General features: G+C 65.3%; 1 protein-coding gene across 2 annotated transcripts; it reads left to right on the plus strand.

Moving 5' to 3' along the window:
- FLNA (filamin A) lies at positions 1 to 25623 on the plus strand. Of its 2 annotated transcripts, XM_082446203.1 has the most exons (48): positions 1 to 146; positions 3306 to 3793; positions 6961 to 7209; positions 7315 to 7412; positions 7532 to 7679; positions 8063 to 8181; positions 8275 to 8352; positions 8444 to 8606; positions 8707 to 8907; positions 9366 to 9503; positions 9593 to 9716; positions 9834 to 9970; positions 10071 to 10264; positions 10402 to 10515; positions 10607 to 10750; positions 11479 to 11602; positions 11689 to 11849; positions 11936 to 12026; positions 12114 to 12283; positions 12535 to 12652; positions 12751 to 13013; positions 13239 to 13836; positions 13923 to 14096; positions 14182 to 14344; positions 14422 to 14582; positions 14675 to 14845; positions 15252 to 15375; positions 15465 to 15621; positions 16283 to 16472; positions 16628 to 16651; positions 18947 to 19194; positions 19278 to 19373; positions 19544 to 19646; positions 19734 to 19874; positions 19983 to 20111; positions 20306 to 20479; positions 20576 to 20737; positions 20831 to 21034; positions 21111 to 21263; positions 21380 to 21502; positions 21621 to 21887; positions 22024 to 22161; positions 22360 to 22475; positions 23002 to 23134; positions 23906 to 24082; positions 24247 to 24465; positions 24550 to 24753; positions 25136 to 25623. In XM_082446203.1, the coding sequence occupies exons 2-48, from the start codon at positions 3421 to 3423 to the stop codon at positions 25321 to 25323; spliced, it is 7944 nt and encodes a 2647-aa protein (XP_082302329.1). In that variant the 5' UTR covers positions 1 to 146; positions 3306 to 3420; the 3' UTR covers positions 25324 to 25623. The 2 variants fall into 2 exon arrangements, with proteins under 2 accessions (XP_082302329.1, XP_082302330.1); XM_082446204.1 differs by lacking the exon at positions 16628 to 16651.
- The last annotated feature ends 489 nt before the right edge of the window (positions 25624 to 26112 follow it).

A 26112-nucleotide genomic window follows, 5' to 3' on the forward strand; every position in this document is an offset into this window, starting at 1 on the left:
AAACAAGAAGGCGGGCGGCGGCGGCCCATTCGCGTGGAGGCGCGCGGCGCGCAGCGGACGCCAGCGGAGCCCCGAGGCGCTCGGCGCGGGCTGTAGGACCGGCCAGGCGCCACCCCGCGGTCGCCGGCCGCCCGCAGGGACAGCAGGTGAGGCCTCCGAGGCGGGCACCGAGTGGGACGGTCACCAAGCTGCTCGCGGAGCGGGAGCCCAGGGCCAGCTGCAGCCGGGTGCGTGAGCGCAGCCGCCTTCCCTGGTTTCCCCGGGAATCTATGTGTGTGCCCAGGAGTGTGGGAGCCGAAAGCCACGGGGGGTCCCTGAGAGAGAGGATGTCTGAGCGTTTGGCAGGATATGGGCTCTCGTGGGTGCCCGTGAGCGGGTCACTGCATGACTGTCCAGGAAGGCAAGGCCCTGAAACCAGGACATTGTGTGGGCTGAGCGCGAGTGACCACCTGGAAGGACACTTCGCAGCCAGTATGCCCCCTGGGAGGGCGACAGTGGGTACCTCAGTGACACCAGTCCTCTGGGCACCAACTGCCTTGGGTACATGGGGGCTGGCTCCTGGGCTGCTGTGCTCCACGGGGACCCGGGTGGGAGGGTGGCCAGGCCAGATTCTCAGGCTGCGCCCTGTCCCAGGTTGGCTCTGAGCTAGATGTTCACACCAGCCAGGATGTGAGCGGCAGGGTCCCCAGATTCCCATGCCACCTGGTCCAGGAGAAGCAGGTGAAGTCCGCTGGCAGACCCACCTGCGTGTGCTCCAGGCAGCACTGTCGAAGTGGGAACTCAGGGCTTGAGTGCTGTCACCTGCTGCACCTGGACTTGCCTGAGCAGCCCCTCCTGCCACTCTTCGGCTTTCTTCATCAGCCGAAGCACTCCTGTGGGAGGGCCTGGCCTGGAGTCTGAGGGCAGGAGTGGGGTGGGAGGCGGGGTGTGTCTAACATCCAAGAATCTACTCCAAATAAGGGAAAATATGAAAGAGCTGGATTTTGGCTTCCAAGGACTGCCCGATCTGGGGGCTTTGGGATGGGGCGCCACCTGGTGGTGATACTATGTCCCCTAGGGACAAGAACCCTCTACACCCCCATCACTTATCGCCCCCAAATAGGGAAACCCTAGGGCTGGAAGCCAGGGCACCCAGCTTCTGTCCCCCTTTCTGCTGGAGCCGGCTTCTGGTCGCTTACTCTGACTCAGTTTCCCTGCTCTCTGAAGATTAAGGAATGAACACAGACCCAATTGGATGGCAGTTATGGAGTGAAAATCAATTCTTGGTGTAATTCTGTCCTTGGGAACTTGCTTTCCAGTGGGGCAGGGGAATCAGAAGAACAACTCTCACCCCCTCTTGAATGGGGCCTGATAGGGAGGGGTCCACACAGGTCCCCCTCTACAGCTCTCTCTCCCACCTCCATCCCAGTTCCCAAACACCGCAGTGTGGAGTTTTGTGCACGTGTGTCTGAAAGTGGTCAGGAGTGGACAGTGCACAGGAGGTGAGCCTCAGACTGAAAAACATCATTTGGACCCCATACCACCACCACTGGTGAGGAAAAACCAGTGGGGTGACAGGCAGCCCCTAAGCGAGCATGCTGGAGGGCAGGGGAGATGCCCGTGGGGACTGCAGCCCCACTGTGGGTGATGCAGATACCAGGGCTGTGCAAGAGTCAACCATATTTGGGCATGACGTGCTGGCTGACCCAGGGCCTCCTCTCCCACTGGTCTTCAGCAGATAACTTAATTACTGCTAGTCTGCGGGTCAATCTAAGAATCAAGCAGGAGGGACAGAGACATGCCTTTCTGGAAAAAAGATGTAAAGAAGGGAACATCCTGGAGAGGGGAGGTACACAGAACTGGGGCAAGTAAGTCCACTCTGGTGACAAAGCCATGAGTAAGCTGGCTTCTCTTCACTGAGGAGGGTGGCAGTGAATGTCCCAACAGGCCTCTTGCCCCTGTGCCTTTGCCAGTCAATGTCTCCCCACAGTGACCTCCCACGGTCTCCAGTTATCTACCAGAAAATTAATTTTGAGCAAATATCTCCCCATTGCCCTGGAGACACCATCCCGGCTCCCCAGCAGGCCTTGGCAGCCTTCCGTGGTTTGCCCCCTTCGGTCCCCCGGCCCCCCTGTCCTGGGGGCCCGCTCTGCACTACCACGGCCCCGAAGCCCACCGAGACCCAGGTGCTCAGAGCCCACCAAGTCTTACTGGAACCCCGGAGCAGGTCCCTCTGAGTCTGGAAGCCCCCACCCCCGCCCCCCGCCGCTGCCCGGCCGCTGGTCACACTGGGCTCAGGGGCCATTCCGACAGGAGCGGAAGCCCCTCCCGCCCCAGGTGGACAGCGGGTGGGTGAGGCGGGCACTCGCTGTCTCTGCATGCATCACACGGCGCCCTGTGCCAGTGCGCATCGGCACGCCCGGGCCCCTTCCAAGGCTGCTGGCTCCTGGAGTGCCGGTGGCCTCCTGGCCCAGTGCCCCATTTCCTCCCGGGTGGAGCGGGGAGGGAGGGAGGCGGTGGGGACCGGCGGGGCGCAGGTGCGCAGGCCAGGCCCTGCAGAGCGGGAAGGCGGGCTGGGGCAGGGGGTCTGGGGGTCTGGGGGGGCGGCCTAGGGTTCGGGCGCTACGGGCTTCCCTGGCGTGGCGCACGCGCGCGCAAAGCGCTGCCAGCAGCGCCTGGCCCAGACCTGCGCTCTCCAAGGGCTCGCCCTTCAGATCGGGCCCCTTCCCGCTGCTGCTGCTGCTGCTGCTGCTGCTGCTGCTGCTGCTGCTGCTGCTGCTGCTGCTGCTGCTGCTGCTGCTGCTGCTGCTGCTGCTGCTGCTGCTGCTGCTGCTGCTGCTGCTGCTGCCGGGGCCGCCGGCTGGGGCGCGTCCAGGGAACCCCAAGCGCCGGAGCTCGGGGGAGAGGGGACGGCGGGGGGCTGCGGGGACCGAGCGGAGTCCACGTGACTCAGGGAGGGCGGGCCACCCCACCCCCCGCAGGGGCCTTGGGGAAGGAAAGTCCCTTGTATGGTGTGCCCGCTGGAAGCCAAGCGGTCCAGCGCCAGACTCTGCTAAGCCTTTCCTCGCTGCAGCGTTTCCTGCAGCGCAGGAGGGAGATCTCAGGACTTGAGCGCATCCTTGCCCGCTATGGGGCCCAACAACCCTTCCCGGAGCCTGGGGGTCGGGTCGAAATCGCCTAGGCCGGGGGACTCAGGGGGGCATTCCAACGGGTGGGGTGGGGCGGGGCGGGCACGGCCCGAAGCCCCACCCACGGCCACGCCCCGATATGACTCCGCCTCCCAGCCCCGCCCCCGCCCGCATTTAAAGGGCTCGCTCTCTCCGCAGCGCAACCTCTGCTGTCTGCATCGCCCCGCGCTCGCTGAGGTGCCTGCGACTTTAATTAAAGGGCCGTCCCCTTGCTTGGGCTGCAGCACCGCCCCTCGGCTCCTCGCGCCTCAAAATGAGTAGCTCCCACTCCCGGGCGGGCCAGAGCGCTGCAGGCGCGGCTCCGGGAAGTGGCGCCGACACGCGAGACGCCGAGATGCCGGCCACCGAGAAGGACCTGGCGGAGGATGCGCCGTGGAAGAAGATCCAGCAAAACACATTCACGCGTTGGTGCAACGAGCACCTCAAGTGCGTGAGCAAGCGCATCGCCAACCTGCAGACGGACCTGAGCGACGGGCTGCGGCTTATCGCGCTGCTCGAGGTGCTCAGCCAGAAGAAGATGCACCGCAAGCACAACCAGAGGCCCACCTTCCGCCAGATGCAGCTCGAGAATGTGTCGGTGGCGCTCGAGTTCCTGGAGCGTGAGAGCATCAAGCTCGTGTCCATAGGTGAGGGCGCGGGCCGCCCGGTGGCGCTGGGAGGCGAGGGAGGGGGGCTCCGCGCGTCCTCCCATCTTCCCCGGGCTGACCCCTCGCAGACACCCCCCCTAAGCTGTGGCGCTGCCCCGGGAGTCCCCGGGGCCGCCCAGCTCCGTGTGGGCCTCGAGAACAAAGGCTCGCAGGCCGGCGGTGCGTGCGGACCGCTACGCGCCCCCGCCCGCCGGTCCCCGGCTGGCCCACGCCCAGGCTGAGCTCACATCCTCCACAGGCCGCGCCCCCGCCGCTGCGCCCGCGGTGGGAGAGGGCCTGGGGGGGCGGGCACTGGCCAAGCTCTGGCCGTGCGCCTAGTGCCCCATCTTTAACGAGGGGGAGGCCGGGTCTCTCCACCCCCTACAGCAGTTTGGAGAGGGCCCTCTGGGCTTCAGGCACCCCTGTGGTTCCTTAAACAGGGGGTTGGAGCTTGTGGGTCCCATTGTCTAGTGCCCTCCAGTGAAGATGGCTCATACCCCAAGTTTCGATCTCCTTTCGGGAACTAGGGGGCCAGAGAGGGCCATAGCTAGCAAAACAGCACCTGAGATGGGTTTGGGCGCTGGCCAGTGAAGGGAGCTGGCTTGTAGTCACTTAGATACCCAGTTACTGTCGAGCTTGTGCCAAACGCTTGCCTCCATGTAGGACTTGCTTTCCTGCATCTAGAATATGCAGGAGTTGTTTGGGAGGTACTCCAGCATGTGCTGGGCTCGCTGCCAGCCCAGTGTTCGTGTCACTGGGCTGGTGAGGCTGGCCTTGATCGGGCCTACTGCATCATCCCAGGCACTTCGGAGATGAGAGCCACACAGGGACAGGCACCAGAGCTGGCGACTTCGGGGGGCGGGGAGCCGCAACAGGGAGAGGAGGGGCATGAGCTTTCTTTCCTTCAGAATCGAAAGAGGCCTTCCAGTTGTCCCTACAGCCCTGGCCCGGTCCATGCTGAGCCTGAGAAAAGGAGGGACCGAGACTCAGGTGCCCCCAACCACTCAGGGCAGGTCTCAAGGGCCCCACCTCTTTCTCTGGAATGCAAGTCGAGGCCGAGGCCCACCCCCCAGTCCCAGCCTCAGTCTAGCCAAGCTGAGTCATCTCTGAGCCTTGGGTGGGGGGGCAACCGGATGTGGGGAGGCGGGCCACACCCCAATTGTCTGGGGGGGGTCTCCTCCTCCCCCCCTCCCTCCTTCTCCTCCTCTTGTGAGCTGGCTGGAGCAGGCCTAGTTCCCAGAGCTTTGCCATATAAGGCAAAAAAATGTTGGAAAGCAGCAGTGATTAGGGGAGGGAGGGGGCAGGCTGGCCCCGGGGGCTGGGGAAACGGGGTGGGATGGGGCGGGGCCATCCAACCAGTCTGTCTCTCAACTCTGAGCCCGGTCCTTCCCACCCTCTTTTGTGAGGTGGATGGGAGGGCCTAGGCCAGCCTCCTATGGACCGGGGGTGGGGGGTGGTGGTGGGGGGAGGGCCCAGCCCCATGATGGCTGATGAGCTTGGCCTTGTGTTTCCCCTCCTGGGTCATAGTGGACCTCGGGCCTGCTGAGGGCTTGTGCTAGACTCAGGATTCTGTGGGAGGGAGCCTGGCAGGAAGGCCCTGCTGCTCCTGCGCCCTTGGTCTTGTCTGAACCTTCCCGTCACCCCTAGCCTGAAGCCCCCACTCCACCCTGCTACCTGCCATCTGGGGACAGTGCAAGGCAGTGGTGAGGGACCGGGACCAGCCCCAGTCTAGGAGCAGGAAGGCCGCTCTGCTTTGAGTGGCATTGAGCTGGTCCGCAAGGTGCTGCCCACTGGATTCAGAGGCTACCTGCCATTGATGGCCCTTTTGGTGGCGTCCATCCCTTTCTCCCCACCCCTAAGTTGACTCACTAGACAAGTATTTTCTACTGATTGTTGGGGAACGGTAGGTGGAACACGCCAGCAGGGATTCCAAAGATGAGCAGCCCTCCTGAGTTCTCAGAGAACCCCCCCGGCCCCCCCCCATCGCTTGAGGAGGCTGAGACCCAGAAGGGCCTTGGGTGGGGCTCAGAGCCCAGAGGGATTGCCATGGTGATGGGGTGCAGGGTGCCCGCCCTAACCACTTCCCCTGTGGTGAGCTTGGCGGCCACCAGCCTGCAGCCCAGTGGCCCGTTAGGTGGCGAGGAGGGCGGGCAGCAGCTGAGCAGGCTCTGCTGAGGCAGCGGGACTTGGGGACCCCACCCATGACCTCTGCCACCCAGGCTCCCAAGCTGGGCCCTGAGCGCCCAACCCAGGCTCACTGGCTCCGCCCTCCCCCTTCGGGCTGGGTGAGGGGGCCCCTGGAATGTGTCCTGCCCGTCATCCTGGCTGGCAGGCCATCCCTGCCGGGCCCCAGTGAGTCAGGGCCATGCAGCCCAACCACTGGTTCCTTGGGGCTCCCAGCCCCTCCCCCCGCACCAGGGCTGCTGCCCAACTCCCAGCCTGGCTCTGTTGGGGGAGGGGGAGCACTAAGGCAGTGGGGGGGCGGGGCTCACACCCTCCACCCAAAGGGTCCTTGCCCAACGCCTCCGCTTCCCCGGCCTCATGCCATCCACCCACCCCCGCGACCCCAGGGCAGCAGCCGTATTTCCCAACCTCTCCGCCCGCCTGCCTTCCTCTTTCTCAGTGCCAGGTCAGGGGCCCTGGCGTGGCGTCAAGGGCCTGGGGCCCGGCTGCTCCTCCTACCCCTTTCCTGGAGATCCCCGGGGATGGGCGTTGGGCCCCTGCAAAGCACTCATCCCACTCACTCTCCAGAGCCACCTTTGGGGAAGGGCGCTCGTCCCCAGGCCTCCCCTGGCCCTGTCTGCTGCCTAGGTCTGTCTCCTGTCCTTCCTCTGGGTCCCCACGGCCCCAGGGCTTCCAGCAATGCCCCCTCATTGTGCTGTATTGTCACCATGTGTCTACAGGTGTTTGGCCTCTGAACCTCCTTCACACCCCCAAAGGGGCCCTGGGCAGAAAGGGCCCCGACCCACACCCCACCCTGCCCCACGGGGGCCTCCGCCTCCTCCCTGGGGCCTGCTGTGCTGCCACATTCCCCAGTGCCTGGGAGTGGCCTGACACCCTGAACGTGCACCACCCCCCAAAGCCACATGTGCGTGTGTGTGCGCGCACGCACGGGGACTCCCGGGTCGGCCCTGCCCACCCAGCGCTGCCACTCGTTCCCCTTACAGACAGCAAGGCCATCGTGGACGGGAACCTCAAGCTGATCTTGGGCCTCATCTGGACCCTGATCCTGCACTACTCCATCTCCATGCCCATGTGGGACGAGGAGGAGGACGAGGAGACCAAGAAACAGACACCCAAGCAGAGGCTCCTGGGCTGGATCCAGAACAAGCTGCCGCAGCTGCCCATCACCAACTTCAGCCGGGATTGGCAGAGTGGCAGGGCCCTGGGCGCCCTTGTTGACAGCTGTGCCCCGGGTGAGGGGCATCGGGGGGGCCGGGGCCGCCTGTAGGGGGGTGGAGGGGGTGGCCTGCAGCCGGGTCTCGTGGCCCCCCAGACTCATGGCCTTCCTTGCCTCGCAGGCCTGTGCCCTGACTGGGATTCCTGGGATGCCAGCAAGCCCGTGAACAATGCGAGGGAAGCCATGCAGCAGGCCGACGACTGGCTGGGCATCCCTCAGGTACGCTCCGCCGGGCCAACCGGGGCCGCCTGGGGGCCAAGGTCCCAGTGCGGGGAGGTGGTGCGTCCCAGGACCCTGAGGCTTGGAGGCCAACTGGCTGCTTTTTCTGCGCGTGACAGGTGATCACCCCTGAGGAGATCGTGGACCCCAATGTGGATGAGCACTCCGTCATGACCTACCTGTCCCAGTTCCCCAAGGCCAAGCTGAAACCAGGGGCTCCCCTGCGGCCCAAACTGAACCCGAAGAAAGCCCGAGCCTACGGGCCAGGTGAGAGAGCCGGGCGGGGGGTCCTCCTGCAAGGTGACCTCCTCCCTGAACGTGAGCTCCTGGGGAGTCTGCAGTCACGTGGCTGCCGGGTTATCAGATGCCCCCCATGAGTCAGACAGGAGTGGGTCAGGGCTGGTCAAAACTGGCCACTGGCTCTGTGTTCCCCCCGCCACACCAGCCCGAGGCAAACTCAAGCCAGCGTTCTAGAAAACAGGCCCAGGCCTGTCCCACGGCAGGAGCGCAGCTGGGGCTGAAGGCCGGGTTCTGCGCGCTGGGGTGTACACCGAACTGACTCACCCCGTTCCGAACGGCCTGATGGGGCTGCGGTGGGGGTGCGTCAGCCCTCACAGCCAGCCTGTGGCTTCCCCCCCATCCCCGGGCAGGCATCGAGCCCACAGGCAACATGGTGAAGAAGCGGGCAGAGTTCACCGTGGAGACCAGAAGCGCTGGGCAGGGAGAGGTGCTGGTGTACGTGGAGGACCCAGCCGGGCACCAGGAGGAGGTAGGGCGGCCGGCAGGCAGGGCAGGGCGCTGCCGGGCCCCCGTGCGGAGGGGCCGCTCTGAGCAACGGCTCACGGACTCCTTCCCACCCTAGGCAAAGGTGACCGCCAATAACGACAAGAACCGTACCTTCTCTGTCTGGTATGTCCCCGAGGTGACGGGGACTCACAAGGTGAGCCCTCAGCCCAAGGGGAGGCCAGTGGCGAGGGCAGTGGCGAGGGCGCCCCAACCCTGCCCTCACGGTGCGCCCCTCCTGGGAACAGGTCACCGTGCTCTTTGCCGGCCAGCACATCGCCAAGAGCCCCTTCGAGGTGTATGTGGACAAGTCCCAGGGAGATGCCAGCAAAGTGACGGCCCAGGGCCCTGGCCTGGAGCCCAGCGGCAACATCGCCAACAAGACCACCTACTTTGAGATCTTCACGGCGGGTGAGGGGAGGGTGCCGAGGCCGGCAGGTCTGGGGAAAGAGCCGCGGGGGCGCGGGAGTGGCCTGGAGGCTCCGGGATCTGAGCCGATGCCTCCTGACAGGAGCGGGGACAGGCGAGGTGGAAGTGGTGATCCAGGACCCCGCAGGACGGAAGGGTGCCGTGGAGCCTCAGCTGGAGGCCCGGGGCGACAGCACGTATCGCTGCAGCTACCAGCCCACCATGGAGGGCGTCCACACGGTGCATGTCACCTTCGCTGGTGTGCCCATCCCTCGCAGCCCCTACACTGTCACTGTTGGCCAAGGTAGGCCAGTCCCGGCCGCCCCCCGCTGGGCACGGCTCCAGCCCCGCGGTCTCGGAGGGGGGCAGCCGGGCAGGTCCCGTTCCAGCCCCCGCCCCGGCTCCCTGGGCTTCTGTACTTCCGCTGTGCGGGCGCACTCTTTCTGGCCCGGCTGGGACCCTCCTCCTCCTCCTCCTCTCGCCCTCTCCATCTCTCTCTCTCCACGCTTTCACCTTCGGAAGAGCTCGCTCCAGCTGTCTAGAAACCTGCTGCTCTCTGCTCTGCCCACAGGGTCAACGGTACTTGGATCTGTCTTCCTAGGGGCGGGTGGGCGGGGGGCTGGGGGCTGGCGTGGCTGGAGCAGGTGGGAGGAGGCCTGCCATGTCCAGTTCTTTCTTACGCGTCCCTCACCGGCCCTGTGGGAGCAAGGGAGGGGTCGCCCGCGCCAGCTCCCCGCAGCTCAGCCAGCCCTCTGCCCACAGCTTGTAACCCAGGTGCCTGCCGCGCCGTCGGCCGAGGCCTCCAACCCAAGGGTGTGCGAGTGAAGGAGACTGCCGACTTCAAGGTGTACACGAAGGGCGCGGGCAGTGGGGAGCTGAAGGTCACCGTGAAGGGTCCCAGTAAGTTGGCCTGTGGCTGGGCTGGGGTGGGCGGTGCCAGTCCCCGGCCACCGCTGGGCAGGCCTGAGGCCCTCCGTTGTCTCCGGCAGAGGGCGAGGAGCGCGTGAAACAGAAGGACCTGGGGGATGGTGTCTATGGCTTCGAGTATTACCCCATGGTCCCCGGCACATACACTGTCACCATCACGTGGGGCGGCCAGAACATCGGGCGCAGGTGAGGCCCCGGGCTGAGCACTCAGAGGTGGCGCGCTCCTCCCTCTGCTGGCTTCGGGCCGGCCCCCCTCCAAGACGGGGCCCCTTGGCACTCCCCTGGGTGGCTCTCTCCTTGCAGTCCCTTCGAGGTGAAGGTGGGCACCGAGTGTGGCAATCAGAAGGTGCGGGCTTGGGGCCCCGGGCTGGAGGGCGGCGTCGTCGGCAAGTCCGCAGACTTTGTGGTGGAGGCCATTGGGGACGACGTGGGCACCCTGGGTAAGTTGGAGGCTGCGATGTGGGCACCTGGGGGCAGAGGCTGGTGAGGGCCACCCTCCCGAGGCTCCAGGGCACTGACGGAGCTGGCGGCTGTTGTCAGGCTTCTCGGTGGAGGGCCCATCGCAGGCCAAGATCGAATGTGATGACAAGGGCGATGGCTCCTGTGATGTGCGCTACTGGCCCCAGGAGGCTGGCGAGTATGCCGTGCACGTGCTGTGCAACAGTGAAGACATCCGTCTCAGCCCCTTCATGGCCGACATCCGCGAGGCGCCCCAGGATTTCCATCCTGACAGGGTAAAGGGTGCGGGCCGCTGGGCTGGGTCTCTGGGCTTTGGGGCCCTGGGCTGGCATTGCCGGCAGCGTACTCCTGCCACTCTGTGTTTGGAGGCCAGCACTTGGTCCCCTGAGATCTGAGTGGCCCCCCCCATTAGGTGAAGGCACGTGGGCCTGGATTGGAGAAGACGGGCGTGGCCGTCAACAAGCCGGCAGAGTTCACGGTGGACGCCAAGCACGGCGGGAAGGCTCCTCTCAGGGTCCAAGTCCAGGTGGGGTGCCCGTCTGTGGGGGGGGCAGGGTGGGCAGGTGCCCAGACCCGGGCACTGACCAGGAGGCTGCCCGCGCCCGCCCACTTTCCAGGACAACGAGGGCTGCCCCGTGGAGGCGGTGGTCAAGGACAACGGCAACGGCACTTACAGCTGCTCCTACGTGCCCCGGAAGCCGGTGAAGCACACGGCCATGGTGTCCTGGGGAGGCGTCAGCATCCCCAGCAGCCCCTTCCGGGTGAGCCTGCCCTCTGCAGGCCTCAGACAGGCCTTTAGCCCACCTCCCTGGGCGCCTGCTTTGCTCTGGTACGGCCCTCTTCGATGAAACTCGCATACCGTACAGCCTACCCCTTTCAGTTAAACAACTCACTGGTTGTGAGTAAGTTCAGAGTTGTGCGGCCATCACCACAGTCGAGGATGAGGACATTTTCACCGTCCCCCAGAGAAACTCCTCTACCCCCCAACTGCCCCCGGCCCGAAGCAGCCACTCACCCGCTTTCTGGCTGTGCGGTTTACCTTCTCTAGACATTTACTGGGGACGGACTCCCAGGCCCTGTGGCTTTTTGTGTCTGGCTGCTTTCACTCAATGTCGTGTTCGCGTTAGTTCACCCACAGCATAGCACGAGTCAGTGCCTCCTGCCTTTCCACGGCCGAATGGTGTTCCATCGTACAGATAGACCACATGTTAGGCGTCCAGTCATTTGTTGACGGGCATTTGGGGTTTTTTCACCTTTTGGCTGTCGTGAGCAGTGCTGCCGTGAACGCTCCAGTACAGGTGTTAGTGCAGACGAGTGATCTCATCGCTCTGGTTGGATAGGTAGCGAAGGGTGGCGGCATTGCAGCAGCGTGTGGTTGCTTTACACGTCACTGTTCAAGCAGCCACCAGGCGACTCCCCAGGGTGGGCACGCCATTTTGCCCCTACTCCAGACTGGTCATGCCCCTGCACTTGCCCCCGTGCCCTGCAGGTGAATGTGGGAGCCGGCAGCCACCCAAACAAGGTCAAGGTGTACGGCCCAGGAGTGGCCAAGACGGGACTCAAGGCTCACGAGCCCACCTACTTCACTGTGGACTGCACGGAGGCCGGCCAGGGTAAGGCCCTGCCTCGAGAGCGCGGGTGGGCGAGTGGGCGAGGCGTCCCCGTGAGGCCCCAGCCTCCACTCCCTCCTCGCCCGCAGGTGATGTCAGCATCGGCATCAAGTGTGCCCCCGGCGTGGTGGGCCCCGCCGAGGCCGACATTGACTTCGACATCATCCGCAATGACAACGACACCTTCACGGTCAAGTACACACCTCGTGGGGCGGGCAGCTACACCATCATGGTCCTCTTTGCTGACCAGGTGGGTGCTGCCACTCCCGGCCCCTAACGCTGCTGGGTGTTGGGGTGCTGCTCTCCTCTCAGCCCTTCTCCTCCTGCCCCCTGCAGGCCACGCCCACCAGCCCCATCCGGGTCAAGGTGGACCCCTCCCATGACGCCAGCAAGGTGAAGGCCGAGGGCCCTGGCCTCAGTCGTACCGGTGAGGACAAGTACCCCATGGGGAGGTTGGGGAGCCCTGAGGGGGTGTGGGGCAAGGTGCCCCTACAGGGTAGCTGTGTCTCCTCAGGTGTCGAGCTTGGCAAACCCACACACTTCACGGTCAATGCCAAAGCTGCCGGCAAAGGCAAGCTGGATGTCCAGTTCTCGGGGCTGGCCAAGGGGGACGCGGTGCGTGATGTGGACCTCGTTGACCACCATGACAATACCTATACCGTCAAGTACACTCCTGTGCAGCAGGTAGCTACCTTGACCCCCTGTGGCCACGCCTGTCCATACACCTGCTGAGCCCGTGGGCCCCCTCACGTGGTGGGCTGGGTGGGCAGCTCCAGGGGGCTTCCCGCCCACTCTCGTTTTCCACCTGGGAGAGAGCGGGCATGGAAGTCCAGGGGGTGCAGTGGCAGAGAGAAGCCATTGTCTCTGAAGCCCCCTCCCCATGCCCAAGTTGGGAAGCCATGACCCACGACCCTGCCCTTCTGTACCCTTCCCAGGGCCCAGTGGGTGTCAGTGTCACTTATGGAGGGGATCCTATCCCCAAGAGCCCCTTCTCGGTGGCGGTGTCTCCAAGCCTGGACCTCAGCAAGATCAAGGTGTCCGGCCTGGGAGAGAGTAAGTAGTTGGGGCCTGTCACAGCCAGCCACTGAGCGTGCCCCGGGGCTGCCTGGGCCCATGTCACAGTTCTCGCCTTCCTTTCATCGTGTCAACAGAGGTGGATGTTGGCAAAGACCAGGAGTTCACAGTCAAGTCGAAGGGTGCCGGTGGCCAAGGCAAAGTGGTGTCCAAGATTGTGGGCCCCTCAGGGACAGCAGTGCCCTGCAAGGTGGAGCCAGGCCTAGGGGCTGACAACAGCGTGGTGCGTTTTGTGCCCCGTGAGGAGGGGCCCTACGAGGTCGAGGTGACCTACGACGGCGTGCCTGTGCCTGGCAGCCCCTTTTCTCTCGAAGCTGTGCCCCCCACCAAGCCTAGCAAGGTAACTGGGGCATAGGCGCCACCCCCTCTCTTCTCCAGACTCGCCCTCGCCCCTTCTCATTTTTGTCCTTTTGAGTGGTGGCCCTGCTCAGGCCTGCCTGTGCCCGTCTGGCGGGGGAGGGGAGCCAGAACGAGAGGAGGCAGGCGGAGTCAGGCTGGGGGTCTGAGGGTCGAGGGTCAGGGAGGTGGCGTGGCTTTGGCTCCTGACCTGCCCCTCCTCCCGCAGGTGAAAGCCTTTGGGCCGGGGCTGCAGGGGGGCAGCGCAGGCTCCCCTGCCCGCTTCACCATCGACACCAAGGGCGCTGGCACAGGCGGCCTGGGCCTGACAGTGGAGGGCCCCTGTGAGGCCCAGCTTGAGTGCCTGGACAACGGGGACGGCACATGCTCTGTGTCCTACGTGCCTGCGGAGCCTGGAGACTACAACATCAACATCCTCTTCGCTGGCACCCACATCCCCGGCTCCCCGTTCAAGGCCCACGTGGTTCCCTGCTTTGACCCGTCCAAGGTCAAGTGCTCAGGCCCCGGGCTGGAGCGGGCCACCGCCGGCGAGGCGGGCCAGTTCCACGTGGACTGCTCGAGCGCGGGCAGCGCAGAGCTGACCATTGAGATCCGCTCCGAGGCGGGACTGCCAGCCGAGGTGCACATCCAGGACCATGGCGATGGCACGCACACCATCACCTACATCCCCCTGTGCCCCGGGGCCTACACTGTCACCATCAAGTACGGCGGCCAGCCCGTGCCCAACTTCCCCAGCAAGCTGCAGGTGGAGCCCGCAGTGGACACCTCAGGCGTCCAGTGCTATGGTCCCGGGATCGAGGGCCAAGGTGAGAGGCCTCCCACCATAGGGCATGCGAGCGGGGAGAGCCGGGGCCCCTGGAGCCCCATTCTTCCTCTCCCTGCCCCCCTGTAGGCGTCTTCCGAGAAGCCACCACTGAGTTCAGTGTGGATGCCCGGGCTCTGACGCAGACCGGAGGGCCGCACGTCAAGGCTCGCGTGGCCAACCCCTCGGGCAACCTGACCGAGACCTACGTGCAGGACTGTGGCGACGGCACGTACAAAGTGGAGTACACGCCTTACGAGGAGGGTGCGTGCTGCGGCGCTGGAGGGATGGGCCGGGGGCGGGGGCAGGGCGACCTGGGCTCCTCCTGACCCAGCCTGCCCTCCTGCAGGACTCCACTCTGTGGACGTGACCTACGACGGCAGCCCTGTGCCCAGCAGCCCCTTCCAGGTGCCCGTGACCGAGGGCTGTGACCCCTCCCGAGTGCGCGTCCACGGGCCGGGCATCCAAAGCGGCACCACCAACAAGCCCAACAAGTTCACCGTGGAGACCAGGTGAGCGAGAGCCCCAGAGGCAGGGGCCGCAGTGGGCCTTGGAACCCAGGGGATAACGGGCTGTCTGTTTGGACCAGGGGAGCTGGCACAGGGGGCCTGGGCCTGGCCGTAGAGGGCCCCTCCGAGGCCAAGATGTCCTGCATGGACAACAAGGACGGCAGCTGCTCGGTCGAGTACGTGCCCTACGAGGCCGGCACCTACAGCCTGAACGTCACCTACGGCGGCCATCAGGTGCCAGGTGAGGAGGCAGGTCAGCTGGGGCCGGGCTGGGACCACCCGTCCGCCCTCCACTCTGTCTCACACAGCTGCCATCCCTCTGCCCGCCTCCAGGCAGTCCTTTCAAGGTCCCTGTGCACGATGTGACAGACGCGTCCAAGGTCAAGTGCTCTGGGCCTGGCCTGAGCCCAGGCATGGTCCGTGCCAACCTCCCTCAGTCCTTCCAGGTGGACACGAGCAAGGCCGGCGTGGCCCCGCTGCAGGTCAAAGTGCAGGGGCCCAAAGGTGAGTGTTCCTGTGCCTGGGAGCGGGGGTCAGGTCAGGAGAGTGTGGTCCTCTGAGGGAGGGGACCCAGCACACGGTGGGGGCGGGGGGCGGGGCCGGTGGGCAGGCAGTTGACGGAGGAGCCTCAGGTGACCCCAGAGCCAGTGCCCTGGGGCAGGGGACCAAAAGGAGGTAGAAGAGACAGGACTCGGCCACTGAGCAGATGTGGCAGGCGGGAGGCAGGTAGAGCGGGCAAGGGTCTGAGATGTCACAGGGGCTCAGGGCTGTTCTGGGGACGGGCAGGTGAGGGCAAGTCGAGCCCCCCTGGGGTGAGGGCTGGGTGCGTGGCCCAGACTCGGCTTTCTAGTGTGGTGGGACTAGGGGCCCAGGGCACCGGCTAAGGCTCTGTCTGTGGGACTGGGGCCAGGCCTGGTGGAGCCAGTGGATGTGGTGGACAATGCCGATGGCACGCAGACCGTGAACTATGTGCCCAGCCGTGAGGGGCCCTACAGCATCTCAGTGCTGTATGGGGAAGAAGAGGTGCCCCGAAGGTAAGAGGCTGGGCCCTCTGCCTGTGGGGAGGGGCCTGGGCTGGGCACCAAGAGCCTTCCTGACCGCTCACAGCATCCTGGCCCAACAGCCCCTTCAAGGTCAAGGTGCTGCCTACACATGATGCCAGCAAGGTAAAGGCCAGCGGCCCCGGGCTCAACACCACTGGCGTGCCCGCCAGCCTGCCTGTGGAGTTCACCATTGACGCAAAGGACGCGGGGGAGGGCCTGCTGGCGGTCCAGATCACGGTGAGCTGGCCGTGCGGGTGGCCGCCTGGTCCTGCTGTTTTGCAGCTCCGGGCACAGGGAAGGCGAGGGAGGGGAGGGGCCCAGGCTGCAGCGGGGTGCAGCGCGGGGTCCGCGGCCTGGGGCAGATGGGCCAGTCCGGCTCTCTGGTCTCCCTTAGGAGCTGTGCCAGCCAGGGCAGGCCCCCCCGCCACACAGGCTTCCCCACGCACGCACTTGCTCACTTCTGATGTCACCAAAGCCCTTAGTGCCTCAGCTTTTCTGCCTGTAACATTCTCTGGGGCCAGGTATTAAGGCTAGGACTCTGAGATCTTCGGGGGAGCTCGTCCTAGTGCTGGGGCAGGCCCTGGGGTAGAGGATGGGAGCTGAGAGGTCCTCGTGGGGGTAAAGCAGGATGGGCGCCAAGTCCCTGGCCCTGCCTGTTATCACGCAGGGTGGGGAGGGGGGCACTGGGCATTTTGGCGCTTCCCTTCTGGACCTTGCCCGTGGGGAAGTAAAGGACAGTGGTGGATGCAGGCAGCCGTCTTGGGCCATGGTGGTTGAGCGGCTCGGAGGCTGTCCCTGCAGCAGTGGTGCTTGACGTTTGGTCCTTTGAGAGGGCCTGAGGGAACCCCAGGCCTGGCTGGGCTTGGGCCAACTGCCTCCCCTGTGCTCTGCCACACAGGACCCTGAGGGCAAGCCCAAGAAGACGCACATCCAAGACAACCACGACGGCACGTACACGGTGGCCTACGTGCCAGACGTGACGGGCCGCTACACCATCCTCATCAAGTACGGTGGTGATGAGATCCCCTTCTCCCCGTACCGCGTTCGGGCCGTGCCCACTGGGGATGCCAGCAAGTGCACCGTCACAGGTGAGCCAGCCCGCCAGCGGCCACGGCGCTCAGCACGGGGCTTGGGTGTGCCTGTGTGCAAGGGCTCGCTGCTTGGGGCGGCGTGTGGGAGTGGGGGCCGCCCCCTTGAGTGACTCACCTGACCTTTCTCCTTGCTCTCTGCCCTCTCACCTCAGTGTCAATCGGAGGTCACGGGCTAGGTAAGCTGCTTGCTGGGGCCACTCCCAATGCCCCTCCTGCCCAGAGGGCAGCTTCCTTTCCTCTTCCGTGCTGATTCCCAGGACAGTTCCAGCTGCAGCTCTTGGCAGGGACAGAGGGGGGAGCTGGAGGATTAGGGCCCAGGGGGGCCTCTGGAGCTGAGCATGAGCGCTCCGGCCCTCCCCCTCTCTGGGCCTCCGTTTCCCCATCTGAGAAGTCGGGTTGCAGCTGAGAGCTTTGGGGTGAGGTGCATCCTGAGAGGCACCCCCCTGGGGGCTCTGGGGTCTGGGGATCTTGGCTTCCCGGGGAAGTCCCGGGGGCGGGCAGCAGGCCCTTTCTTTTCACTTCCTCTTTCCGCGTCCAGGGCTCTCGCGTGGGGTCTCCCCAAGCAGCGGGAGTCCCCGGCCCTGGCCGGATCCACAGACCCCCATCCCCACCTCCCAGGGGCCTCTGCGTCCCAGGCCGGGGGAGGTGCAGGCTGCATGAGTGGGTGGGGCTGGCTGGTAGTGCCATAGCACCAGCGTCGACTGCTTGGGCGGCCAGCATGGCGGGGCCTGGCCCGGCCTCAGAGCCCCAAAGTGCACTCGGTGGCCCCCCTCCCCCCCCTCCCTCCCCCTATTCCCCAAGCAGTGACGTTATTCAGATGGTCCCCAACCAGGCACGGAGGTTCTCCTGCTCAGGCATGGGAGGGGAGAGCCAGCCCCAGCCAGGGACACCAAGAAGAGGCAACGACTACATGGGAGCCTCTGAAGGCTGTCGGCCTGGACCTTGGCCGAGGCAGCCAGGGAGAAAGTTAGAGGGTGGCTGGGGCTCCACGGCAGGGGCTCGACGACTTTGGACAGCAGGCCTCGGGGTCTGAGATGCCAGCCCTGCATGCCTAGGGCAGGGGGTAGGGCCTGGGGGGGCAGGGGCAGGGGCAGGACTGGGCTGAGGGAGTGGTCTCGGTTTACCTGGCCACCGTGTGCAGAATGGAGACAGGGCGCCCAGCTGGGGAACCGAAGTCACTTCTGGACCAGTCGGAGGGGTGGCTTGGGCTAGGCTGCTGGTGGTGGGGCTTGAGGGGGAGCCAAATTGGGGGGTTACTTTGAGGATGGAGCAGCTGAGGGGCTGGGCGCTGGGCAGGGAAAGCGGGGAGTCGGGGCTGACCGTGAGGTTGGGGCCCGAGCTACTAGCTAGGTGGCAGGTCCAGGTTCTGAGCCAGGGAGACCAGGTGTGGCTGTGTGCGAGGTGAGGCCTCCCAGGGCAGGGGGGGCAGCAGGGGGGGCCAGGTGTAGAGCTCAGGAGAGCCGCGGAAGGCCAGCATGGAGCCCAGCAAAGTGGGAGCCCTCGGCGGACAGAAGAGTTCAGTGGCAGGCTGGCCGGGGGACCCCCTTGCACTCAGCCCTCGAGCTGGTCTGGTGCTCCCAGCTGCTTCCCCGGCAGGGGCTCCAGAAAGCACTCTCTGCCAGGCCTCACAGCCCACAGCCCCCCCCGAGCCTCCACGGCTGAGCCCAGATCATAACGTCACTGTCCCTCCCCTCTCCTCGGGCACTCTGGGGCCCCGGAGGCTGCTCCGCTGCTCTGCTCTCGCCACCTCGCAGCCGCGGCTCTGGCTCGGGCCTCCTGCCCCCCTTCCCCCTGGGTGCTGCCACTGCCTGCTGCGCTGTGCTGCCTCCCTGCTTCCCTGCTCCCAGCTCCCTGCCTGCGCCGGGCCGCGCCCGGCCGCCCCTCTCTGCAAGCCTCCGGTCGAGCGAGCGTTCTCAGTTGTCAGGAAACTCCAACTTCACCTTCAGGCCCGGGGGGCGGGGGGCGAGTGTCACGTTCCCCACGCTGCAGCAGGACTCCGCCTCACCGCGTCCGCACACGGCACTGGGGGCCAGGGCCAGGCCGCGGGGGCGAAGGCAGCTGTGGGCCCAGCCGGAGCGCTGGCGCCGGTCAGCATGGTCCACGGCGCAGGCTGAAGCCAAGTGGGCGGGGGCGGTGGCAGCAAATGCTTGTGCCCTGATGGCGGCGGTGGCCTCGTGGGCTTCCCGGCCCTTCCTTCCTCTCAGACTCCTGGGTGCCACCCGTTGGGCCTTTCCCATGTGGGGGACTCCCCCGAGACAGGACTCCCAGGCTTGAGGTGGCTCGGGGGAACCTTTCCTGCCTTCTGAGAAATCACTCACCATCCCAGCTTGGGGGGGGGGCGGGAGCGGGAGGCCTGGCTGTGCTTGGTGGTGGCAGTAAGAGGCCTGGGCGGGTGGCAGGTGGACAGGAGTGGCCCGAGCGCTGAGCTCATGCACTGGCCCCCCCTTTGGGGACCCACCCTGCCCCACCAGGCGCTGGCATCGGCCCCACCATCCAGATTGGGGAGGAGACGGTGATCACCGTGGACACCAAGGCGGCGGGCAAAGGCAAGGTGACCTGCACCGTGTGCACACCCGACGGCTCTGAGGTGGACGTGGACGTGGTAGAGAACGAGGACGGCACCTTTGACATCTTCTATACGGCCCCCCAGCCGGGCAAATATGTCATCTGCGTGCGCTTTGGCGGCGAACACGTGCCCAACAGCCCCTTCCAAGTGACGGTCAGGAGGGGTCAGGGGTGAGGCGTCCGGGCGGGACTCACCTGCGATGACAGAGTCTCCAGCTGTTGTGCGTTGCTCTGCAGGCTCTGGCTGGAGACCAGCCCACGGCACAGCCCCCATTACGGCCTCAGCAGCTGGCCCCACCGTACACCTACGCCCAGGGCGGCCAGCAGACCTGGGTATGGCCTGGCCCACCTCCTCCCAGCCCTAGGGGACACTCGGGGACCGGCCAGCTGGGTGTCCCGTGAGGCCCTGTTCTGCCACCTGTTAGGAGGGACCCCAGATCCTCCCACACGGGACTCCCTTCCCTCCTGCAGCTCCTCACTCAGGCCCTCTGTCTCCACTGCAGGCCCCAGAAAGACCCTTGGTGGGTGTCAACGGGCTGGATGTGACCAGCCTGAGGCCCTTCGACCTTGTCATCCCCTTCACCATCAAGAAGGGCGAGATCACTGGTGAGCGGGGGCGGGAAGGAGCTAGGGGGCCACAGAGGCCAGAGTGTGCCAACGGGCTGCCCTGACCCGGGCCCCACTGCCCTGCAGGGGAGGTGCGGATGCCCTCGGGCAAGGTGGCGCAGCCGGCCATCACCGACAACAAGGATGGCACCGTGACCGTGCGCTACGCACCCAGCGAGGCCGGCCTGCATGAGATGGACATCCGCTACGACAACATGCACATCCCAGGTGCGCCCCCCAGCATGCCACCACCACCTTACAGGGGCGTGGGGCTGGGGGAGGGGCTTGGGGGCAACACGAGGCCCCCATTCCACGTGGCCCCTCTTCCTGCCTCAGGAAGCCCCCTGCAGTTCTATGTGGATTATGTGAACTGCGGCCATGTCACAGCCTACGGGCCTGGCCTCACCCACGGGGTGGTGAACAAGCCTGCTGTCTTCACCGTCAACACCAAGGATGCGGGAGAGGGTGAGCGGCAGCTCTCGTCTTGACCTGCCTGTGTGTCGCGGGCTACTGTCAGCCGGTGGGGGGCTGGACACTGGAGATGCTCCCCAGATGAGGCTCCCTGCCCCACCCCCGGCCTCTGCTTGCCCGTTGGGCTTCTCCTCATTGGCGCAGTGTCCCTGGGCACAGTTCCCACCCTCACCCACAACTCTCTCCAGGGGGCTTGTCCCTGGCCATCGAGGGCCCATCCAAAGCAGAAATCAGCTGCACTGACAACCAGGACGGGACGTGCAGCGTCTCCTACCTGCCCGTGCTGCCTGGTGACTACAGCATCCTGGTCAAGTACAACGAGCAGCACATCCCGGGCAGCCCCTTCACTGCCAGGGTCACAGGTAGGTGATACCCAGCGCAGTGACAAAAGGAGGCAGGTGGCAGGGTGGGTGCAGTCTCCCTCTGTGCCTGGACACACAGTGACCGTCCCCCGCCAGGTGACGACTCGATGCGCATGTCCCACCTGAAGGTGGGCTCTGCAGCTGACATCCCCATCAATATCTCGGAGACGGACCTCAGCCTGCTGACAGCCACGGTGGTGCCGCCCTCGGGCCGGGAGGAGCCCTGTCTGCTGAAGCGGCTGCGCAATGGCCACGTGGGTAAGAGGCTGGGGAGCAGGGCCTTCTGGGAAGGGGGGAGGCTGGGGGTGGGGGCACGCCTCTCCCCAGCTGACAGCCCCTCCCCGCGTCCAGGGATCTCATTCGTGCCCAAGGAGGCCGGGGAGCACCTGGTGCACGTGAAGAAGAGTGGCCAGCACGTGGCGAGCAGCCCCATTCCCGTGGTGATCAGCCAGTCGGAGATCGGGGACGCCAGCCGCGTGCGGGTCTCAGGCCGGGGCCTCCGTGAAGGCCACACCTTTGAGCCTGCGGAGTTTATCATCGACACCCGCGATGCAGGTAGGTGGTGGTGGTCTGGAAGCTGGGCTGAGCCCACTGTACTTGGCCCCCCAGCTCAGGGGTGTCCCTCCCGCAGGCTATGGTGGGCTCAGCCTGTCCATCGAGGGTCCCAGCAAGGTGGACATCAACACAGAGGACCTGGAGGATGGCACATGCAGGGTCACCTACTGCCCCACGGAGCCTGGAAACTATATCATCAACATCAAGTTCGCTGACCAGCACGTGCCTGGTGAGTGAGGCACCCACGCACCTTCCCCATGGCTGGGCAACCCTCCTTGCCACGCCCCAGGGTCCACCTGCAGAACGTAACTTGTGTGGGATGTGGGTTGTGCTTTCTTCCTGCAGGCAGCCCCTTCTCCGTGAAGGTGACAGGCGAGGGCCGGGTGAAAGAGAGCATCACACGCAGGCGACGGGCCCCTTCGGTGGCTAACGTTGGCAGTCATTGTGACCTCAGCCTGAAGATCCCTGGTAGGAGCTACAGGAGCCAGGGAGGGTCCCAGGGAGTCCCAGGTGCCAGCCCGAGGTGGTCCCAAACAGAGGGGTGGGCCCTCGGTCTCCTGCTCACCAGGCTGTCCCCCACCTACAGAAATTAGCATCCAGGACATGACAGCCCAGGTGACTAGCCCATCAGGCAAGAGCCATGAGGCCGAGATCGTGGAAGGGGAGAACCATACCTACTGCATCCGCTTCGTGCCCGCTGAGATGGGCATGCACACCGTCAGCGTCAAATACAAGGGCCAGCACGTGCCTGGCAGCCCTTTCCAGTTCACCGTAGGGCCCCTGGGGGAAGGGGGAGCCCACAAGGTCCGCGCCGGGGGCCCTGGCCTGGAAAGGGCTGAAGCTGGAGTGCCAGGTAGGCCCACTTCCCGCGGGGCTCTTGCCACTCCTGGGCGGGGGCTGGGGGGGAGGAGGGGGCTAGCAGCCATGCTTGGCGGGGGCCGATGCCAGGGGAGCAGCCCTCCGTGAGGACACACTGTACCTTCCCACAGCTGAATTCAGCATTTGGACCAGGGAAGCTGGCGCCGGGGGCCTGGCCATTGCTGTCGAGGGCCCCAGCAAGGCCGAGATCTCCTTCGAGGACCGCAAGGATGGCTCCTGTGGCGTGGCCTATGTGGTCCAGGAGCCAGGTACTGAGATGTGGCTGGGGCTGGGAGGCAGCACCCGGGTTTGGATGCTGGTCTGGGTCTACGCGGACAGCCCTGCCCGGCTCCCACCCTCCACCTTGAGGTCCCAGGGCCACTCAGGCTGTTCGTGGGAGGCGGCAGGCTCGAATGCTGACAGGTGGGGACCTCCCGGCACGCCCTCTGTTCTCTCTCCCTGCTCAGGTGACTACGAGGTCTCAGTCAAGTTCAACGAGGAGCACATCCCCGATAGCCCTTTTGTGGTGCCTGTGGCTTCTCCGTCTGGTGACGCCCGCCGCCTCACTGTTTCTAGTCTTCAGGTGAGGCACCGAGAGAAACCGCCCGCCTGGGGCTCCTGGGCCCGGCCAGACCAGAGCCGCCGCACAGAGCAGGCCTTGGCCCTGTGTCGAGTGACCCGCCCAGCCCAGCTCGGGGCGCCGGGCTTCTGCTCTGGCCGGGTGCAGCCCACGCTTGGGGTCGGAGGAAGTACCCCTGACCGTCGCGTGGAGTTTTTCTCGTGTCTCAGCTCTAAAGGCTTTGAACAGAAGCCTGTGCCCCTTGAGCACCAGGGCTGAGGTTTAAAGAGGGACAGCCTGCCAGGGCTGAGTGCTGCCCGCAGGGCGGGGCCACCCCCTTTCCTGCCGCCCGGTGTGTGACTGTAGAGCGTGGGTCTGGGAGCGGGGGTGTGTGCCTGTAGCTTGCTGCCCCTCGAGAATCAATGGCTCTCCCTCTTTAAACCAAGCTGGACGCCAGATGGGTAAGTGCAACCCCGTGGGCCTCCTGCTTCTGGAGCCCTGCCTTCCCTTGCCCCGCCCCAGCCCCTAACCGCGTCTGCTGTGCTTCCAGGAGTCAGGGCTAAAGGTCAACCAGCCAGCCTCTTTTGCAGTCAGCCTGAACGGGGCCAAGGGGGCAATCGATGCCAAGGTGCACAGCCCCTCAGGAGCCCTGGAGGAGTGCTATGTCACAGAGATCGACCAAGGTGAGGCCCTGTCCCTTCCCGGCCACCCAGCCGTCTGCCCTGGCCCCACTGGGAGCAGTGGGCCTCCCCCGGGCCTGGCCCACTGGCTGGAAGCAGGCTGAGAGTACAAAGGGAAGGCACAGATTCCGGAAGCAGCTGAGACAGGGCCCAGAGGCCTGGGCTCCTTCAGCCGGGCTCCTTCAGCCTTCAACTTGTGACCCAAGCCCTTGGGGACCTGGCTCAGCAGCCATGCTGCTAGAAAAGAAAACGCCTTCTGCAGGCCGTATAGCGCAGTCTCTTGAGGGAGAGACCTGAAGTCCAGTGATGGGGGCTGCCCAGGCGCCTGGAACCTGGGGACAGGCCCGGGACAGCCCCGGGGGTGGGGGGAGCTGCTCAGCCCAGTTTCACTAGTTCACAGCCTAGTCCTGCCCCTTCCCAGCTGCGTGACCTCAAGCAAGTTCCTGCCTGTCTCTGGGCCCCAGTGAACACGTGGGGGATAAGGCACTCATGGTACCCTTTGGAGAAGGAGGCATCGAGGTGGGCGTTCTGCCTACAAAAGATTCCAGTCCGAATGAGTCCTATCAGTAGCTTGGGCATCTAAGCTTCACCCCTCAGGCTTCAGGAGGTCTGTGCAGTGGGGTGTGGGTGCCCAGCACGGTCTCCAGAAAAAGCTGAGTGGGCCCCCTAGACCTGCTGGGCTCAACGCTGGCGGGCAAGGGAAGCCCCTCGCCGATGCCAGCTGCTCACTTTTGGAGAGACCCCAGGCCCACAGCACGCTCCTCTGCTCCTCAGATAAGTACGCCGTGCGCTTCATCCCACGGGAGAATGGCATCTACCTGATTGATGTCAAGTTCAATGGCACCCACATCCCTGGAAGCCCCTTCAAGATCCGAGTTGGGGAGCCTGGGCATGGAGGGGACCCAGGCCTGGTGTCCGCTTACGGAGCTGGCCTGGAAGGCGGCGTCACAGGTAGGTCAGTGGGTGCAGCTTCCGGTGTGTGAACACAACTGCTCGGGTCCCTCCTCCGAGCTCTCAGTGACAACAGGAGGCGTGCGGAGGTGACAAGGCTACACTGGGGGGCTGGGGTGGGGAAACAGGCCAGGCCAGCTCTGCCTAACCTCCCGTGCCCCCAGGGAGCCCAGCTGAGTTTATTGTGAACACAAGCAATGCGGGCGCTGGTGCCCTATCGGTCACAATCGACGGGCCCTCCAAGGTGAAGATGGATTGCCAGGAGTGCCCTGAGGGCTACCGCGTCACCTACACCCCCATGGCACCTGGCAGCTACCTCATCTCCATCAAGTACGGCGGCCCCTACCACATTGGGGGCAGCCCCTTCAAGGCCAGAGTTACAGGTGAGCCTTGTACCAGACTGCTGCTACCCAACCCAGTGCGTGACACTCTGGCCACCTCTTAGCCCCGCCTGCTCTGCCCTGCAGGTCACCGTCTGGTCAGCAACCACAGCCTCCATGAGACGTCATCAGTGTTTGTGGACTCCCTGACCAAGACTGCCAGTGCCCCCCAGCATGGGGCCCCAGGCCCAGGTCCCACCGACGCCAGCAAGGTGCTGGCCAAGGGCGTGGGGCTGAGCAAGGCCTACATGGGCCAGAAGAGCAGCTTCACGGTGGACTGCAGCAAAGCAGGTGGGCGTCCAGGCCGTAGCCCGCTTCCAGAAGATGAGGCTGGAAATAAGAGCAGACAGCCAGTGCCTGGGAATACGAGAAGGGGAGTGAGGGGGCGGGAATGCCTTTGGGAGCGGGCCACTTCCAGCCTGGGCCTCCCTGCTGTCTCCTCTACCCTTCAGGAGAGTGCCCTGGAGGAGCTGGAGTTTCCTTTGCTGGTCTTGCCGGGCGGGTGCGGGGGTGGGGTGGGGGTTGCTGGCAGCTCCTTAGGAAGGGCTGTCACCCCGAAACAGGCGACGAGGTGGGAAGGGGAGGAGACAGGACAGGAGAAGGGAGTCAGCGTAGTCACAGCTGTGGGGAGGGACTTGGGGCCTGGCACTGAGGCCCCTTCCCCCACCCCCAGGCAACAACATGCTGCTGGTGGGGGTACATGGGCCCCGGACACCCTGCGAGGAGATCCTGGTGAAGCACGTGGGCAGCAGGCTCTACAGCGTCTCCTACCTGCTCAAGGACAAGGGGGAATACACGCTGGTGGTCAAATGGGGCGACGAGCACATCCCAGGCAGCCCCTACCGCGTCCTGGTGCCCTGAGTTCTGTGTCCGTGCCAGCCAGCAGCTCCCAGGATGAGAAGTGCCCCTGCGCCCGCCCTCCGCCACCCAAGCAGCACCCGCCCCAGCCCTGGCCAGCCCTGGCCACCCTGTCACCGCAGCCGACCCTGCCCTGTGCTGCGCTCACCTGCCTCCACTTGGGCAAACGAGAGAGGCGAGCAGAGGGAGGCTGCCTGTCTTCTTTGCTCCTGGGAGGGGTGAGGGGTGGGGGTCTTGTGCACAACTGCCCGCTAGTTCTCTTCTCTAGCCAAGAGGAATAAAGTTCTGCTTCCATTCTCCTGAGGGTGGCTCGAGCTCTCTGGCAAGGGTGCTGACACGGTAGACAGGCTGGACGGAGGCACGGGCCCAGACCACAGGCTGCTGGATCTCCAGGCCCGGCCCCCTCCCACTGCCCTGGCACCCAGCGGGTCCTGACTCGGGTCCCATCTGCACTGGCCTCCTCTCTGCCTCCCTGAGTCCAGACCAATGTGGGGCAAGGGGTGTGTCGTGCCTCCAGAACAGGGCCTGACGCTAGTGTGCTTATCCCAGACCCCACCAGCAACGATGCTGTCCCGGGGGAAGGCCAGGCCATGGCCAGGCTACAGGAGGTAAAATGCTGGGTGGGAGGACCAGATAAGCAGGACCTGAAGTCACAGCGAGCCCTGGCCATCCCGCAGACAGCTTAAACGCGCCACCATCCCCCGAGGAGGGACTGTCACCAGGCCCCCCACCCGGGGGGCAGGCTGTGGGTCTCCAGGCCCCTCAGTGGGCAAGTGGCAGCAGGTGGACGCA

The sequence above is a fragment of the Balaenoptera physalus genome (genome assembly GCF_965194825.1).
Source record: "Balaenoptera physalus genome assembly, chromosome: X".
Taxonomy (NCBI): domain Eukaryota; kingdom Metazoa; phylum Chordata; class Mammalia; order Artiodactyla; family Balaenopteridae; genus Balaenoptera; species Balaenoptera physalus.